The 20,859-nt window shown below is 38.1% G+C and overlaps 1 protein-coding gene across 1 annotated transcript; it reads right to left on the bottom strand.

Moving 5' to 3' along the window:
• Nucleotides 1-654: 654 nt before the first annotated feature.
• Nucleotides 655-20,146, bottom strand: LOC127648765 (EMILIN-2-like). Its single transcript, XM_052133520.1, has 9 exons — nt 19,876-20,146; nt 19,217-19,342; nt 16,602-16,777; nt 14,280-16,139; nt 6,139-6,444; nt 5,991-6,041; nt 2,554-2,604; nt 1,556-1,693; nt 655-1,347 (listed from the first exon to the last, which is right to left on the bottom strand). Exons 1-9 carry the CDS (start codon nt 20,010-20,012, stop codon nt 1,019-1,021), a joined length of 3,174 nt encoding a protein of 1,057 aa, XP_051989480.1. The 5' UTR covers nt 20,013-20,146; the 3' UTR covers nt 655-1,018.
• Between the last annotated feature and the right edge of the window lie 713 nt (nt 20,147-20,859).

The raw sequence follows: 20,859 nt of genomic DNA on the forward strand, positions 1-20,859 counted from the left end.
GCTAACCATTTCTGTCATTCCTCTTTGATGCCTTTTTGTTTTACTTGTTTTTATTTTAAGTTGTATGCTGTTTGTGGGATGGTGCGTTTCTTGGTTTTGATGTTCAAATATAGCTTCACGTTGCGTTTGATCTGCATAAATATCTTTAAATGGATAATTGTACTATACATTTACAAAAAAAGAAAAAGTTTGGATGATGTTGATAAATCTATTAAAAGATATATTTACTACAGTGGTGTGGACAATTTGCAACCCTTTTGTGAAATCCTGCAGCTATAATTTATATCTGACTGATCTGTACTCACTTTGCTTAATTTTAACAGTTGGAACAAAAGCCCACAGTGTGGGGACATTTTTTTTTTTTAATTGCCTTTTCAATTACAGATTATGGATATGGCAAAGTGATGTAGATTAATAGCTAAAGATCACTTGTTAAAATCTTTTTAACATTCCAGCCAAAATGTTATGGTCAAATTAATTATAAAGGGCATTATTATTAGTTTCACTCTGTGGATTCCAGCTGTGCATGTGAGCTTTGATTATTCTTTGGAGGAAAACCTGATCCCACATTTCAAAGAATACGTAAGTATTATTCACACTAAATCCTTGTGATTCTCAACCCTCTAGGTGCAAATTGATATTTTAGAAGGATGAAAGTATGCAGTTTTTAATTTAATGTTGAAAAAATATATAAACCTGCTTTTACATTTATAGATATTGGTAAAACCCATAAACCAGCTTTTACATTGTTATTTGGTAAAATCCCAGTTTAAAAAGAAACTAAATAGATTATTGCAAATATATAGATCATTACTACTAAAATCTAATGATATGCTCCCTTGCTATGAAACAAACCTATGGCTCTTAAAATACTGAATGTCAAATTGCAAAAGTGACTGAGTGCTGTAGTTTTGATAAATAACCAAAGCAAAACTCTATTGCATAGTCTGAAGTGAAAGACCACACGACTTGCTTTAGATGGTCACTAGCAACCCTCTGCAGTGGATGTGTTCTTGTGTTATCTCTTTGTTTGAGGGGAGTAGAGGAATATTGCGCTGAAGGTGGAGAGGATCTCTCTGGATTCAGAAATCGCTAGCTTCCCATCTGTGCAGACCAAGGCCACGGTGTCCCCCTGCCTGAGTGGGAGGATAAGGTTGAACGACGCAGACCCCCCACATGCACACTGATCTCGGGTCAGCCGCGGGCGGCCATTCCAGTAACCTGCTGTGTCCAACTTCTGCACACTGCGATTGGACACTGAGAGAACAGCTTCAACATGCTCACCCCGTGGGGCTGTTAGAACTGCAGTGACCAAATAACGGCCATCAGCAGGCACTGTGAAGATCCCTGCAAAGGTGGAGGGGTCAAAGTTAGCTGCCAAGTAGGATATTGGTTGTGGACTGACAGCATGTAAATTTCAAAACCACAACTATTATTGGCACAGGATGGAACATTTTTATGTTTTTGGGGTGTGCCAAATACCTTATCTTCATAATCAACTTGGTCTCAACCAAATATGAATATTAAATGTGTGAGTATCAGTGTTTCAGATTACCTGTCTGAGGGTTGTAGTGTCCTCCATCATTGACTAACACCCTATCAAAGCGAATGATACCAAAGTCCCCGGAGAAAGTCTGCCTTATAAGTCCAGCAGAGAAAGAAAAAGGGTCCATAAAGGAGTTCTGCTGTGACACTATTTTGAAAATGAGATGTACAAGTAAATCACATTTGAGAGATGTTTCAATGTTTCACAATCTGATCTTGGCAAGAGACAATTGCAAATAGCTGGAAAGTTAAATCAATGTTCAAAAATCATTCAAATAGAATATGTGGTCACAGACATGCATTTATAATCATTTTACAATGGCTTTGCACATTACTCATCTAATCAGAATTTAGTTCTGGAACAATAAAACATTCTGTTTTATAAAATCCTTTTTCCCTCTGGATGGTATGGTACAGTAATCTATATTTAAAGAGATATCGATCAATCGATAGCATTTGTGGAATAATGTTGATTACAAATTTTTTTAATCTCTTTATTTAAAAAAGAAAAGAAGCAAAAATCGAAGTTCCAGTGAGACACTTACAATGGATGCAATTAGGGCCACTTTTTGGAGGGTTTAAAGGCATAAATACATCAATTCTTCTGTTTAATCTCATGCATTATTTGAGCTGGAAAGTTGTTAAACTCATTTTTATTTACAGGTTTTAGAGTTTGTTGACATCTTCATGGCAACAAAGTTGTAAAATTGGCTATATCTTTACACAGAAAATGTTAGTAAGTGATTTTATCACACTAAAATCATGTTAACATGCAAACCGATGTCTTGTGCCTAGACTTTTGAAACCGTAAGTATTATTTTAACTTTTAACAGATTGGCCCCATTCACTTCCATTGTAAGTGTCTCAGTGAAACCCAGATATTTGTGGCAAGTCAAATTTATATATATATATATATATACATTTTTTTTTTTTTTGTGGTAATCAACATTATGCCACAAATGCTGTCAATTGAGCTTAAATTGTATTTATTGTATCCCAATTTGTTACCTGGAGTTGCAATGGGTCTTTGGTATGCCAGATTCCATGGGACACTGGCAACTATTAGAAGAATTAAGTCAAAATTAGTAAATTATAACAACAATTTCAACTAAATATTTTCAAGAAATTAAAAGTAAAAATTGACCCTTCGCATAGCTCCCATTTGGCATTGGTTACCATTGCTCAGTCGTACAAGCTTTGCAGAACTTTCCTTGGAATTAATGGAAAATTGCCATTAACAGCATAGTTTTTGGCTAAATACTCTCATAATCCGAATGGATAGTATTCCAAGACTGGAATGAAGAGTGATTTAGCAAAGCATTTTTATTTGACGTGTATGTATGTATGTATGTATATATATATATATATATATATACAAACATATATATATATATATATATATATATACACACACACTCACCTAAAGGATTATTAGGAACACCATACTAATACTGTGTTTGACCCCCTTTCGCCTTCAGAACTGCCTTAATTCTACATGGCATTGATTCAACAAGGTGCTGAAAGCATTCTTTAGAAATGTTGGCCCATATTGATAGGATAGCATCTTGCAGTTGATGGAGATTTGTGGGATGCACATCCAGGGCATGAAGCTCCTGTTCCACCACATCCCAAAGATGCTCTATTGGGTTGAGATCTGGTGACTGGGGGGGCTATTTTAGTACAGTGAACTCATTGTCATGTTCAAGAAACCAATTTGAAATGATTCGAGCTTTGTGACATGGTGCATTATCCTGCTGGAAGTAGCCATCAGAGGATGGGTACATTGTGGCCATAAAGGGATGGACATGGTCAGAAACAATGCTCAGGTAGGCCGTGGCATTTAAACGATGCCCAATTGGCACTAAGGGGCCTAAAGTGTGCCAAGAAAACATCCCCCACACCATTACACCACCACCACCAGCCTGCACAGTGGTAACAAGGCATGATGGATCCATGTTCTCATTCTGTTTATGCCAAACTCTGACTCTACCAGCTGAATGTCTCAACAGAAATCGAGACTCATCAGACCAGGCAACATTTTTCCAGTCTTCAACTGTCCAATTTTGGTGAGCTCTTGCAAATTGTAGCCTCTTTTTCCTATTTGTAGTGGAGATGAGTGGTATCCGGTGGGGTCTTCTGCTGTTGTAGCCCATCCGCCTCAAGGTTGTGCGTGTTGTGGCTTCACAAATGCTTTGCTGCATACCTCGGTTGTAACGAGTGGTTATTTCAGGAAAAGTTGCTCTTCTATCAGCTTGAATCAGTCGGCCCATTCTCCTCTGACCTCTAGCATCAACAAGGCATTTTCGCCCACAGGACTGCCGCATACTGGATGTTTTTCCCTTTTCACACCATTCTTTGTAAACCCTAGAAATGGTTGTGTGTGAAAATCCCAGTAACTGAGCAGATTGTGAAATACTCAGACCGGCCCGTCTGGCACCAACAACCATGCCATGCTCAAAATTGCTTAAATCACCTTTCTTTCCCATTCTGACATTCAGTTTGGAGTTCAGGAGATTGTCTTGACCAGGTCCACACCCCTAAATGCATTGAAGCAACTGCCATGTGATTGGTTGATTAGATAATTGCATTAATGAGAAATTGAACAGGTGTTCCTAATAATCCTTTAGGTGAGTGTATATTATATATACACACTCACCAGCCACTTTATTAGGAACACCTGTATATATATTATTCATGTGATTATCTAATCAGCCAATTGTGTGGCAGCAGTATAATGTATAAATCATTCAGATATGGGTTAGGAGCTTCAGATAATGTTCACATTAACCACCAGAATGGGGGCAAAATGTGATTCTCAGTAATTTAGACCATGGCGTGATTGTTGGTACCAGATGGGCTGGTTTGAGTATTTCCATAACTGCTGATCTCCTGGCATTTTCACATGCAGCAATCTCTACTGACCGTGTAGAGAATGGTGTGAAAAACAAAAAACAACCAGTTGATGAGAGAGGTCAACAAGGATGACCAGACTGGTTGGAGCTGACAGGAAGGCTATGGTAACTCAGATAACCCATCTTTGCAATTTAGTGAGCAGAATAGCATCTCAGAATGCAAATGGGCTACAACACCAGAAGACCACACTGGATTCCACTTCTGTCCGCCAAGAACAGGAAACTGAGGCTACAGTCGGCCTACCGTCTATGTACCTCAGCAGAAATCCAGATTTGTCAGACCAGGCAATGTTTTCCATTCGTCTACTGTCCAGTTTTGTTGAGCCTGTGCCCACTGCAGCCTCAGTTTCCTGTTCTAAATTGACAGTAGAGGTACCCGGAGGGGTCTTCAGCTGGTGTAGCTCATCTGCCTCAATGTTCTACGTGTTGTATGTTCAGAAATGGTTTTCTGCATAGAATTTTGTAAAGTGTGGTTATTTGGGTTACTGTCACCTTCCTGTCATATTGGACCAGTCTGGCCATTCTCCTCTGACCTCTTTCATTAATAAGCCATTTTTGCCCACAGAACTGTCGCTCACTGGGCGTTTTTTGTTTTTCACACCATTTTCTTTACACTCTAGAGACTGTCGTGCATGAAAAGCCCAAGAGATCAGCAGTTAAAGAAATACTCAAACCAGCCCCTCTGGCACCAACAATGCTATTGTCTAAATCACTGAGATAAATATTTTTTCACCATTCTGATGGTTGATGTGAACATTAATTGAAGCTCCTGACCCATATCTGTATGATTGTATACATTACACTGCTGCCACACGAGTGAATTATTAGATAATCATGTGAATATTAGATGTACAGGTGTACCTAATGAAGTGGCTGGTGAGTGTATATATAAGAATTGTTAAATTACACAGTGGTTAAAAATTGAGACTGAATTAGAATCAAGGCAAACAATTGTCACAGTCACCTGAAAAGGGAAAAGTATCTTTTGATAGCGATTACACACATAACATTAGTGTAAGCAACAGAACTGCTCATAACTTGTCTATACCACACTCCCTATTGTGCTCTAAACTCTTTATTATCATCGGTACTATGACCTGAATCAATACATAAACGAATTATCGTTAAATTATTAGCTTTAATTTAAACTATAGCCAATGTAGATTGTCCTTGCTGATGTTTTGCCTGGTAATTTTGGAATGAAGGTTGACAGTTTAATCCACAGCATGCTCTCTTTACAATTTATTTAAAGATAAAAAAGGACAAATACTGCGTATACTCTCTGGTTGCCTCATGTCACTTTACTTAGTTACCCATCAACAAACTTTTTCTATATTTTTGATAGTATCTACAAAATTCACCTTAAAACTACACAAACAATTATGATTTCCAAAGACTTTCATTAGATAAAACGCTTGTCAGTTAAAAATGGCAGACGGCAAACAGTTGCTAAGAAAGGATTCGTCAGTAATGCTTTTATGGTGGGGCTTAACCAAGGGTCAATTTCACAACTACATTCTAGGTAGTGCTTACCAGGTTGAGGTTGTTTTGTATCATATGAAACAGGATTAACAGGAGGATAGCCTGCAATAGAGAAAACAAACAAAACAAATAAAATCCTGCTGATATCTCCTGCTCAATCATGAGCTTCTAAACCATTATCACCTATTTTACCTCATACCTGGTGCACCAGCAAATCCTTTCACAGGTGATTTTGAGTCTTCTGAGCTCTGATCCCGTCTGACTGTCACCCTGCGCACATATCCGGGCGGACCGGCTTGCCCTGTAACCACCCCTGGTTGGTGAATGGCAGGTTGGTTGGGGTGCCTGGGGCTAGTGGGTGGCTGTGGGAAGTAGGGCTTGCGGGGGATGGGGGGCTGGGGAATTATCAAAGGTATGTGGATATGGGGAATATAGGGTCTATGGGGTTGTGTTGGAGTTCTAGTTTCAGGGACAGACACTGGCCTCTCTTGCCTCACGGGCAGTCCTGAGAAAGAAAATGGGATATAGATTTAGTTGAGCTTTTCTTGACAATGCAGATACCCATGTACAGTATGTGAGAACCAAACTGACCAATCAGATGCCACCCTTAAAAGGATAGTTCAACCAAAAATACAAATTCTGCCATTATTTACATATCCCCATGTTGTTCCAAACCTGTATGACTTTTTTTGCTCCATAGAACACAAAAGGAGATGTTAGGCAGAATGTTAGTCTCAGTCACCATTCACTTTCTTTGCATAATGTTTCCTTTTGTATAGAAAAGTAAGTAATATGAGTTTGGAAAAACATGATGACTGAATTTTCAGCTAAACTTTAAAAAGTATTAACGTTAATGGTTATGCTTCTAAAAAGACACCAGAGAAATCTTTAAAGTCCCAGTGAATTGCCTTGACAAGTGCAGTTATATTTGGTATTTTGACATATTTCCTACTGAAACAGGAAGTGGGGGTGGGACATGTCGAACAACTCATCAAATTTGTTAAAATAGCCAATAGGCTTTAGTTTACATTGAGACACACATCTAACTGATAACATTAATCCATAACCAGCCCACAAATGCACACAGCACATTGTGGTCTTTGCTTACAAGGCTGAATCTGTTGAGCAAGTCCAATACAGATGAATAAGAACCAAGTGAGTAAAAGATAATGTCCATTCTATTTAATCACATTTCATCAAGCATAAAGAACACTAACACAAGCTGTCAATTCCAAGAAGCAACCGGCTGCACAAAAAATATGAATAAACTCCAACAACTTTCCTCGTGTCCCACTACTGTGGATACAGGTTCCATTCAGAAGTGAATAGCAATGCCCTTTTCCCATCGAAGGCAATTACCATCCACTGTGAGAGCTACAGGAGGCTGAAAGGTGATAACTGTCAGAACAGACTTTTTAAGCAATTCTTATTAGAAATTCTGTTTGGAACGACCCTACAGCATGGATTGTGCTCCCTTCGAATCGATGATCAGCACTAGGGCTGGGTATAGATAAGGATTTCCAGATTCAATTCGGATTTACAAGCTCTCGATTTGATTCTTAGTGGGAAACCACACTATTGCAGCGCAATGCCGCTGCTGGTTGGGATAGAAAGTTAAGAAAACAAACACAGCAACAACTCTGGAATATCATGAAATAAAGCAAGGCAACGGAAGATAAAATAGCAAAGACTTCCTCAGATGTCATGTTTGTTATTTACACAAGCGTTGCTGGGAAATTATGTTGTTGTGGAGAAAGATGCTTTCTGATCATGTACACAGAAGAAAAGAGAATGGCACTTATACTGTGCAGGTAAACCGGAACTCTGCTTTCTCACAATACACCACTATCTCACAATAAGCCGTTTTCTGGTCAGTATTTAATGACAAATGAGTCACATGAACATTATATGGAACAAATGTTACTCTCAACATGCAGTGAAAGGATCTTGCTGCTTAATACTCAACCACTTTACTACAAAATCACTGGTAAGTGAAATCTAAACCATTATCAGTCAGTTGCAACATAAATTTGAGTCGCATAGCACAAACTGGTCGTTAATGCAAGCGATTTTCTCTCATTGTAGAAGAGGGTTCTACAAAAATATTTTTGCCCACCCCTCAGCACCAGTTAGAACATAGCCAGATGTGCTGAATAGTTGTAGGGGGAGGGTGCAATCTTGTTCTAGAAAGCATTTAATTGGAAAAGGTTTTTTCAACCTCTGTGACATCAGGGATGTCTTTTTAGCTGGAAGAAAGAGACTGAAGATTTTAAATGCTAATATCTTCTGAAAATTAATTTTGTCAATGTTTAGAAATACACTAGCATATAGATGACCTTAAAGCTAATAGATATGGACTAAAAGCAGCAAAACTTTAATTTTGATTTGAAAACTGACTGCAGTATACATTATATTTACAAAGCCTTTTTGCGGCTGTGGCTCAGTTGGTAGAGCGTTCGGCTGCCAATCGCGGGGTTGGTGGTTTGATTCCCGGCCCACACTACTCCACATGCCGAAGTGTCCTTGGGCAAGACACTGAACCCCAAGTTGCTCCCAATGGCAGGCTAGGGCCTTGCCCGGCAGCTCTGCCGTCATTGGTGTATGAGTGTGAGTGTGAATGGGTGATTGGGACACAGTGTAAAGCGCTTTGGTAAGGTTAAAAAAAGCGCTATATAAGTGCAGACCATTTACCATATTCACATTTTCTTTTCCATCCTTTTTTTCTGTCAGGTTACAAGCTTTTCTACAGCACTATGAAAAAACATGCTGCTATTTAAACTATGAATTGAAATATGTAATTCCTGACATTTGGGTCTATTTGGACTCCAGATTTTATTGGCTGAAATAGAAAATGATCCAAGGATGAGGCGGAGTTTGAGTCCCATGCTTTCGCTTTAAAGCCAATCAACTGATATGGGCAAAAGGCACTCAGCTAAAATTCTGCGTCAGTGCTGTTTGTCTGCATGTAGCTGCTGACCGAATATCGGATTTCATACAAACATATACCCACCCACATACATTACATCTCACAAGGGAGTAGGCATCTTTCTATGCGTTTCCTACAAGTCTGTTTGGCAGTTAGAGCAAATAATAGACTCATCACATGCATTGTCTCACAGCAGCAACATAAACACATGTTTCAGCCCAAATCACACTGGTTTTAATACTGGATACACGGACTCAGGCGACAGCAATCTTATTGTTTTGTGGGTTTAATGAGTCAAAGACACTAAACTGGAATTAATGATTCACCACTGTGTGATGTGGAGAGCCATATTTAAAAACATTTTTAGCAGATGAATGGAAGACATCATGAATTGTCTTTTTGTTGAGAGTTTCTGGTTTGGAAATCAAAATGTTCGGCCGGGTGTGGCAATTATGTGCATGGATACATGAACACAAACACATACACAAAGTAAAATGACTAGAGTTGCACCCTGCTGTAATGGCCAGACTTTTGTGCTTAACCTGGCTCTTAGCCTGATCCAATCTGAGAACTTCCAGATGGATTCCTGGACCCATATAGTGAAATATGACCCCAAACACAGATGGGGAACACCTTCACATTCCTCGTTTAAAAGAATACGTTGAGCTCTCTCACAATTAGGAGACGGTATTAGAAGCTAAGCTAAGAGGGACGAGTGTAGAATGTAAGTAGAGAGTAAGTGGGTATAATTTAAGATGTAGCTTAACCAGATGCAACGCAATAAGATTCCAGTTACAAGCAATCCGTCTGTCCACACTGAATGCGAAGTTGCTGCACATAGCACCACAACTTCAGCCAATCAGAAGATAGTTGTTGTTTAATATAAATTAATAAAAAGCTGGATTTTGGGCCAATGCCAGCCTACTCTGCATTATGGCTTTGAACTTGATCTTAACAATGCCCGCCCACTTATTCTTAGCTTCGGAAATGTTTTATCCATTTATACTTTTATTATAGGGATTTCATTAAAGGTCTTCTTAAAACTGTACCAAACAAATTAGCTCTGAGGTGAATCACAAGTTTTGATTTTAAGCAAATAATTATTTGAAAAATTGACAAAAATACAAAAGGTACAACTGTGTACTTAACATCTTTAAGAAGGGAATTAACTACAATTCTAGAAAGCACTGAGAATTACATAATTGGATTAAAAATTATGGAAAGTAGTTGAGTTTAAGAACAGAAACAATATATTTTATGTTCATTGCAAAACATTCATATATACAGTACTGTGCAAAAGTTTTAGGCAAGATTTTGCATTGTAAGGATGTCTTAAAGAAAAATAATGGCATAAATAGTTTTCATTTAATCAGTTAACATTACAAAAAGTCCAGTAAACATAAAAAAAATCTAAATCAATATTTGATTTGACCAACTCTGCCTTCAAAACAGCACCAATTCTCCTAGGTACACCAGGACATAGTTTTTCTTGTGTGTTGGCAGATAGGATGTTCCCAGCTTCTTGGAGAATTCACCACAGATCTTCTATCTATTTCGGCTGTCTCAATTGCGTCTGTCTCTTCATGTAATCTCAAGCTGACTCTATGTTTAGTGGGGGGCTCTGTGGGGGCCATGCCATCTGTTGCAGGGCTCCCTGTTCTTCTATTCAATTCTATTTGCAAAAGGAATGTTTGGGAGTCTAAAATGTACATTTCCCATTTATACACTAAAGCTGAAGATATAAATAACCATCTTAAGACAAATGCTTTTGTTAAATATATTATGTGCCTAGACTTTTGCACATGGGAGTAGGTGGTCGCTCCCATGCTTGTTTGGCGTGCGCCATTAGCCAAATCTTAGCTCCATTAGCTGAATCTTTTGCCTTCAGGATCATGGGTAGTGTAGCTGATTACTAGTAATCCCACTATTAAACACAATTTTATAAAAAAAATTGTTTAAATAACAAACTGATGGCTTCAACAGAGGCATATACCATTGATCAATGACCTTGGAGCTCTAGGCAGGTATGTATTTGAAGGTTTATAAAATATATTAGATAAATTCCCCTATGGAAAAAAATGAATAGTATTTTTACTGTTGCGCTCTACTGAAACAAATAAATTGACAAAATACTGTTTCGGTGGTCAATGTCACAGTTATGACAAAAACCTCAGTGACCTTTTTCTTGATGCTTTATTGCACCACGTCTGTATAAACAGCAACTCCGCGAGCCACACAAAAAGCACTTCACGTGTGAGACTCAAATCACAACTGATTCCAGTGGAGTTTGATGTTAAAATGTTGTTAAGCTAATGATCAGCCATATAGGCCAAACGTGGGGTACCTTGGAATAGTGCCCTAATGGGTTTAAAAATACTTATATTGGGTCCTTTTTCAATGATCAGATTCAGTTTCCTCTATCAAATTATATTTGTAATAAATATTTATCTTTTCTTGCCATGTTGTATTTATTTTTTCACTGAGATTGTCGCAATGCGCACCGAGTTCACCTTCTACATGTAGGATTAAAAATCTCTTAAAAATGCCTTAAGATTTAGCCAAAACAAGCTAGGGCATACTGTTTTTCATCTCGTTACTTCACTGTTCTCTCACACGGTCGAGTGCTTTAGTCTTTCAAAATAGACTATTTTGACCATGAACCAGTATAGATGCGCTATGGGAACTCTGACTGCTTTTTGATAGGCTTTAATACAGTCAACGCCAGATGCATTTGCAGATGACACACACAGATGTGGACTGTCTTCCAGTCCAGCAAAACTGGGCTGTATGCTGACAGTCCATGCATACTGTGCTGATGACAAAAATGTCATCTTGCGCATTAAGACATAGTGGTACACGGAAAACCGAAGTATAATTTTGGCCATTAGGAGGCAGCGTAATCAAGCTGTTTACCTTTTTGGAACAGCCATTGCATTGGGAGCATGACTATTCTGCTTTTAGCACAGAGCTTAAGTATAAAGTAAAAATACATTCAGTGAGACCAGAAAAGAGTTTCTCTGACATCCTCTGACCAAGTGATATCAATCAGCAGGAAGAGAGAGAGAAAGAATAGAGTAGAGGAACCGCTGACAAGAGTGTGGTGAGGAAAGGTCAATCATGAAAGTTCAGATCCATTTTAGGGGGTGTCAAGAGATGAGAAACTCAAGGCTTTAGCGAGAATGGACAACAACACGTCATTGCCTTTCAAATGTGTCCACAGCTCTTGGACAAAGCTTCGAGACGGATCTCCAAAACAAACAGTGAGCATTTTTTTTTACAAATCTGATCAGAACCATCATTCAACATTAATTGTGGGTGTTTTTGTTCGTCCTTAAAACATTCCCATGCTTAATTGAAGCCCCAAACCATGACAAAACGTATGAAAAATCAATGAAGAGCCATTAGAGTAAATTTCGAGAAACTGAGCTGTGAGGCTTTTCAGCATACAGGGTCAATGATTTGTCACAGAGAAACAGCTGGCTGAACTGATTCCATTATTCCAGTATTGTGCAATATGCCTCTGCCATGATCCGAAGCCAGAGTTTGAGTAATGCTGAAGCTATTCAGGGATAAGGTCTATTGTTTTTCTGACATTAGATTTTCAACTGTATCATATCCTACAACATTCTAAAAAACAACAAAAGCAAACCGCAAAATAACAACGAGAAACATATGTTATGAGAAACATGCCCTTTGCAGGAACTGTTATGGAACTTAGCTCTTTTAATCGGCTGCAACACTGTTATTCTTGATTTGAGGGTAAAGGACAAAAAGATTGTCCAATAATTGTACATAACTGCTAACGTTCCCTATGAAGTCCTTAAGATTTATATATAGATAGATCTAAGAAAGCATAGTGGAAAGATGAGCAAATTGACAAAACTTTACTGTTACTTGGAAGAGGGCTTTTGTTTCTGAAAGAGATGGGAGTTGAAAAATCTGCCTCCACCCTTATCGGGAATGATGACATCATTCTTTAACGGGAGGCTCCTGGGAATGTGTTCACTTGTGACATCACAGTCATTTCACAACTGAACATCTGCAGTGGGGTGTGCGAATACATCACCTCCAGAGGCCCGCACATTGACTATGGGGCTTAATGAGGACCAGACATGCCTGCAACTGAACTCACTGCCCAGTTCTAAATGTTATAGGCAGTGAAATCGGGGCTTGGCAAAAACATAATCATAGACCACACAACTGTTCAGATCATAAAGACCCCTGGAAGAAAGGAATTTAGCTTGTAATCAATAGTAGGAGTGGGAGGTTTATCTGGTTTTCTATCAGGCTGAAACCAGATAAAAATACACTCTGTGCAATGAGATACTCTTTTTACTCTTTACCTTTAAATACAAAAGTCTCTAACCAGATATTAAAAGGTAACGATCAGGCCCAAAGTAACATGAATTAAACATTTCAGTGAATGTAATTCTCTTTTCTTTGGAGAATTAAACATTCATGCTTTCAAAAGGCATGAAATGTTAAATAATTCACTTCAAAATGTTACTTTTGCCATTGTTCACTAACCCTCATGTTGTTACAAATGCTTTTGGCTTTTTTCTGTGGAGCATTGATTTTGCATGTAATGAAAGTGAATGGTGACTGAGGCTTACATTCTGCCTATCATCTCCATTTTTGTTCTTCGGAAGAGAAAGTCATTCAGGATTGAAACAACATGAGTAAATGATGACAGAATATTTATTTGTGGGTGAACTATCTCTTTCACAAACTATGCTAGATCAAGTTGCTCACTATCTGAAAATAAAAGGCAAAGGAGTTCATTACAAAGTGCCTAACTGTTTTTTTTTTATTGTTATTTTTAAACATATTACAGCCACTTATGTTGGGCACAGGAAACCTTTCCAAGCCCCCTACCTCTCAACAGCTTGGGGGCATACAGGTTATTGTATACAGTATGTATCCCCTTAGTATGTATCCCCCATTAGTATATTCAGTATGGGGAAAGGTTCCACTGAAACACATAACATCTCATAGACTCCAAGCTATTTGATTAATGAAAGCACCATATTTAGTAATAAATAACGTAGCAATAAAAGTTTAAATATATAAAAATATAAGATCTAACCAAAGCCAAAAATGTTTTACATTTTCCACCATTAACTGGCTAATTAAAGGGTTGGTTCAAAAATGAACATTCTGAGTGTTTACTCACCTTCATTTTGTTCCAAAAATGTATGACTAAATTTCTTCTGTAGACCAAACAACTAGTTGTTAGTCCGAATGTTAGGGACTGACAGCCTCAGTCACCATTCACTTTCATTGCAACTTTTTTCTATATGAGGATAGTGTATGGTGACTGAGGCAATCATTCTACCAAACATCTTACTTTGTGTTCCACAGGCAAAAGAAATACATATGAGTTAGGAACAAAGCTTTAATGTGTGAATGCTTACCTTGTTCTTTATGTACATGGTCCTTGAGGATCTGCTTAGCAACTCCTGCAAGCTGACTCTGAAAATTCAGAAGAGAGTTCTGAAGAGCGATGATCTCTCCTGAATGACTACCTAGAGTGGTGTTCATCTGCGCCATTTTCCTCTCCAAGTCCCTAGAAATGCCCTGGACATTTGTCCCACCATCAAGCCTTCCACAAATCTTCTCCAGAGTAGTCACCCTGTCATCCACTGCAGACACACCCTCAGCTACCCCAGAAGTTTTTAACTTACACATGCTCAACTCTGTGGTCACTTGAGCATTCAGTTTATCCAGCTTGTCTCTTAGCTCTTCAATCTGATTATGACTTTGTCTGCTTTCAGTCCAAAGACTAGGAATGTTTACTGGTCCAGCATGGCAACATGTAGAGTTTAAATTGGTAAGGTCTTGGCTAAATTTGCTCATTGTTTCTCCTAATCCTGTTATACCACCAGTCAAGCCATTAACATTGGCAGTCAATGCATTAATCCTTCTGTGAGTTTCCTGTATATGTCCTCTGAGCTGTTTCTCAGGTGACATCCTATCAACTCTATCCTCTAACGCAAGAAGCTTTGCTACATTGTTCACCAAATCAGAGCGCAAAACATCCATGTCATTTCTGTTGAGTTTCACATCCTTTAAGAGAGTGTCCAGGCCCTCTGGTTTCTGGGAATCAGAGGGTAGGTTGGTTTTGCAGTCAGTTGAGCATATCTGCCCAATGGCATTAACCTTGTCCTCCAAACCCTGTATAAGATTCTTATTCGAGTTAACCTGAGTTTGCAGTGCATCAACCGAATCACTAAACATCCCTGGGAAGGAGTTGTTGCTCATCTCAATCAGCATTCCAGTGAACTGATCCTGCATAGCATTCAGCTTCTCATCCAGGAGTTGACGTAGAATAGCTGCTTCATCTGTTATTTGCTTGGTAAGTTTCTCATCCACATAGAAGCAATAAGTCTCTGCGTTTCGCTCTGTGACATTCATCTTGTCTTCCAGGTCCTCTATTCGTGAACCAAGCACGTCTTCCACCTTCAACGAGGACAGATGTTCTAGCTCATTGTCCACTCTGGCATTGAGGACACGATGAGCATCTGCCACTCTATCAAGTTCCCGCCGTAAGTCATTGTAGTCACTATCGTCTTTTACATCGGTTGTTTGGTGGTTTGTGCGCACTACACCATCTGACATGGACAAATCCAGTCGCAGCTCACGGATTTCCTTTCTAAGCTCAGCTTCCTTGTTGTGCACTAGATTGGTAAGACGGACATAGCTGCCCTCTTCTTGTGTCTTTTGAAGAGACTGTAACTTATCCTCTATGTTTCCAACAAGCTCCTTTTTGAGCTTTTCAAATTTTCCATCAATATAGGTCTGAAGAATGTCTATGTCAGGGGGGTCAGCACCTGTGACTGCTAGGCCTTGAGATGTATCCATAAGCATTCGGATCTGCCCATCATGGCCTGTCACTGTTCCCCGCAGTTCCTCAAACGCTTCGTCTTTGCTTTTAAGAGCATCGCTCATATCACTGATTCTGGCCAGCACCGTCTCAAGTTCCCTTTCTCCATGGGTGTGGCCTCTCGTGGCCTGGTGGCCATCCAGATGCACGACACTCTCCTGCGTGCCTCCTGTTCGTGCACTGTCTGGTGCATTCCTGTCATTGAGCAGAGTAATGAGCATCTTGCTCGTGTCCTCCTGTAAGTCTGTGCGCAGGTTCTCTGCCATACCTGTCATGGCTGCTTGAAGATCAAGCACTATCTGAGAGAGACGCTGTACTTCATCCTCCAACATATGTGTTTTTTCAGCTCCGCGTCTGAGGACATATTGTCCCGTTTCTCGCCGCTCTGGCCCTATTGTATTAAAATAAAAAACAGCATAATAAATGTGAATGCATAAATAGCAAACATATATGTACAGTAAGTAAAATTAGCTCATAATATTAAAGGTACATTTCACCCAAAAATGAAAATCCTGTCATTATTTACTCACTCTCATGTTGTTCCAAACCTGTACAAATGTATTTCTTCCATGGAAAACAAAAAGAAATATTAGGCAGAATGTTAGCCTCAGTCGTCATGTATCTTTTTTCCATACTGAATGGTGACTGAGACTTTCGATCCCTTACATTCTGCCTTCTCCTTTTGTGTTCCACAGAAGAAAGAAAGTCATATGGGGTTGGAACAATATGAGGTTAAGTAAATTATGACGAATATGGTGATGACCTAATTATATTTATTTCAGATTGCGCACTAAAATTCTAATAAATGGCAAGGAAATTGTTTCTTTTTTTTCATTTGAAAAATATGTCCTACTTCCAGGTCGAGTTTGTCCAGGATGAGGCTGTGATTGTGGAGATACTGTCCGTCTGTTTGGAGAGCCTTTCAGTTCTCTACAGTCTGGGCCCTGGTATCCTGGGCAGCATCTCCATTCTAGCTCGGACACGATCTTGTATGCTATCTTGTAAGTGGGTCGAAACTTAGTCCTGTATCTGAAAATACATGATTAAGATGGTAATTTACATTCATTAAAATTTAAAAAACAAACAAACTGTTTGACTCCATACTGATCTGCCTAAGACTGTTCAGCTTCACTCAATGATTTTGATCTTGTTACCATGGATGAATTATGCTGCAATTAGAAGTGCAATCATTCTAGTTTTAAACCACAAGTTGAGTCAACCAAATCAAATTCACAGTTGCTTTTGTTGACAGTGAAGTACTTCTAGAGAAGTGGGTGTTTGGGCCTAACCACACATGACAATCTTGAATTCCTACTAGGCCTGTTGCGATTTTTTAATAATAGTCTGATAGTTACTTGAGATAACCGCAAATATTGTGCTCTTTAAATTCCAATCACATCTCACTGTCCAAATAGGAGAATGAATGGCATGTTTGAGGGTCTGATTCAATTGAACTGTGAACTTCTCAGTTAGCCACAAATGCAAACTCTGAAGAGTGTTTCAAGCTTAACCTCTTCTGAACCGGAACAGTCTGCGGAGGTACGCACCAAACTCCAGCAAAAAAATAAACAAGGATTTTAGTGAACGAAAGTGCTGCAGTTTCACTGTAATTTAACGATCATGTAATGGCAAATGTTATTTGTCATCGTGGGTTCATACAAGCAGTGTTAATATAATATAATATAATATAATATAATAGCTATTCTGGTTGGCTGGGTTCCAACAACAACACTGTAAATGCAAAATGGACCAAGACTTAAGTTGACCAAAAAAAGAGAGATGTTGTATTTTGAAATATTTTGATATTTAAAGTATTATTTTTTAAAGTCATTCATAAGTTTTTAAATCCTTAAAGGAAATCATGTAAAAGATAAATGTGAATAAATGACTTATTAATTTTATGAATCACACATACACCTATGACATGTTGTATGACAATTTGAAATTCATTGTCATAATCGAGAAAGCCCTAAACAGACTCGTCATAAAATTAATCGTCATAATCACAATTATTTGTTTGACAATTAATCATCAGCAAACTATCATAATCGTGACAGACATAATTCCTCCATCAATTTACATTAAATGTTTGAGTTTGTAATTTAATTATCAATAATAATAATATGAGATAAGCAATACATTGGTTACTCAAAAACTGACTTAAACTTGAATGTCTGTATACGTTAACATTACAATTTCAATTTAAAGTAAAATCAATGTTATATGTTTACTAATTACTTTCATGCTCTATATTTACCAATTAATACCTTGTCAGACCCAACAGGTTTTCAATGCAAACAACAGTTTACATCATTCACTGTGTAAGTAAGTAGAGGTGTACCTGGTATAAACTTAATTTTTTCACATTTGTAAGTAACATTCTCTATGACAACATCCCAATTATAGTCTTATAACAATTCCAGACCAGCTTTTCAGTGGAATAAATGAATGTCGTTAACTGGCCATTTAAGCTAAATGTTTATTACATAATAATCAAAACAAGACGTTTTCCTGACAGTGATATCTGGAACCAGGCAAATTTTGTAAGCAAACTAAGTAATCTGCTAAATTGACTGTTCCTTGCCTCAAATGCAGGGGCGTAAATTCCAGGGGAGATGGGAAATTTAGCAAATTCGAAACAAGCAAGTACAACCCCTCCAATATTTATGCCATGATAAATGGAAACATGTCAATTCTTCATACTCTAATCCCCCACCCAACCCCTCCAATGTTCAAGCTAAATTTACGCCCTTGCTCAAATGAGTAAAACAATGACCATGCCTGTACACAAACCCTAAAATGGATTTCAAAGTCTAAAGTTGCACATAATTATAAACCGAAATAAATATTCATATTGAGAATAAACCTTGCACTTTGTTCATGACACAGAATCAGCATAGACTGTGACATTTAAACATAAAAAAAAAAAATATTTCAAATAACATCTCAAATGTTAGAAACTTTCAGCTGGATGTAAAAACAATAAAGTGAACAGGCATGTAGTGCCACTTGACACACAACATCTAAGGATATGTGATTTAGGATGTGAAAAGCAGTCTTGAAATTCATCACATCTAGTCATAGGTTATGTAGCAGAAACCTTTGTTTGTGGGGGGGTAAGTGTAAATTGCAACCAGAAATTTGTATCTAACATCTGATGATGTCACGCTTAATTATTAATTAAGCCCAATCCAACATACATCATCAATTGCATATCTGTATTTTCCAAAGCTACCATTTTTCCAGACTTTAAGTGTGAACATGTCATGTCCCTTCGTTCAAATGGCCCACTCCAGAGTACACAAACAAACTGCATAATCGTGTCTAGCTAGCATGGCCCCTTTTATTGGCGGGTTATGGATTGGCGTGTTATGGATTGGCGTAGTCTCTTTTGAGACCATAACGAGCATTAGACCTACCTAACATCACTATTTCCAAACGCTCCTCCCGGTCTCTCGAGGTACTTACATCACTTGTTGATCACAGTCGGGCTGATGCTCTGGACAGCGCGCAGCTTCAGGTTCAACGTAACTTTCCACACTGCCTTGAACTGCGCAACTTACGTTTTTTTGAACAATAAATGCGCACCAGTTTCTGTAACGAAAAAGCGGAATTAAAAACACATTTCTGTCATTGCCCATAATACACCAGGATGTAAATATTATCTTCAGCCTACATTTGAATCACAGACGGCCAATGCACGTTAATTTGTACACATTGCAACATCATCGCGATTCAGTCATGTGACAATTGTGCTGAAGAGAAAACGATATGAAAGTAAGTTTCAAAATTAAGTGTCAGTGTTTTTGACCATTCTGAAAAGAATCATTTAAATGTTAAACCCGAATAGGGGCGTTCGATAAATCGATTGGCCCTTGTTTATCGTTGTTTTATCGATAATAGACAACCGCTTCAAAATAAAAATATTTTCTATTAAATTTTTTTTTTTTTTTAAATAAATAAATAAGTTAAATAATTTGCCACCGAAATACACACATCGTAGGCTATTCATGTAATATTGCTTTGCTAATTTCGGTTTACTCAATAAAATAAAGTATTAGATAGCCTACATTAGTCATTCGACTCCAGCCATCCACTGTAACATTAGGCTAATTTAAGTTACTCACTTATTTCTGTGCCTGTGAACTGTTCCTGAATATGCGTTACCCTCGAATAGACTTGAAGGATATCCATGAGTGAGAGAAAAGCTTATGATAAAGAAAACTGTTAACTGTACACCAAATGAAATATGCTCGCAATTCATTGTTTGAAAAAGAAGTCAACCCCTGCAACTTATCAGCGTGAGAAAAGTCGATACGCGTTTCGGCCCAGAAAGGCAAAGGATAAAGAGAGTGCGATCAACGTAACTTTTAAGTTTGACAAAGTTCGAGGAAGTTCGAAAAATTGAAGGTGGGCTCTAGCCTACAGGGGTTCAATCCGCCGCCTACCCGAAAGATGGGGGTGGTAAATTGAAAACATCTGCCTTTTTATCTTTGTTCCAGGAAACTATTACTACATGATCGTGCAAACTCAAAAATCACCCAAATTAAGAGATCAGTTAAGATAAATACTGTAAATTCGTTTTGGATTTATAAAGTTGCATACGCATTATTACACAACCACCCCCACTCTTACAATTGTCTTCATCAAATACTGTTCTTTGCCTGCATTGGGCAATGGAGGTTAAGAAATACAAATTTTCTTGGCTTCGTGCACTGATCAGTGCATTTAAGAAATGTTAAGATAGATAGATAGATAGATAGATAGATAGATAGATAGATAGATAGATAGATAGATAGATAGATAGATAGATAGATAGATAGATAGATAGATAGATAGATAGATAGATAGATAGATAGATAAACAGACAGACAGACAGACAAACAGACATATACAACTTTTGATTTAAATTTGTTTTTATTATATGTTAAAATGAACCTTAAACATAATTAATAAATGTTGTAAATGTATTGTTCATTGTTACTTCATGGACCTTATTGTAGCCTACAGTGTTACCAGTTAAGTCATTTGAATCTATTGCACTAGTGTAATTTCTTCATGTCCCTAGAGCTGCATTAAATACATCTTTAAATGTGTAGTTTTGATAGTGG

The sequence above is a fragment of the Xyrauchen texanus genome, chromosome 9 (genome assembly GCF_025860055.1).
Source record: "Xyrauchen texanus isolate HMW12.3.18 chromosome 9, RBS_HiC_50CHRs, whole genome shotgun sequence".
Lineage (NCBI taxonomy): Eukaryota > Metazoa > Chordata > Actinopteri > Cypriniformes > Catostomidae > Xyrauchen > Xyrauchen texanus.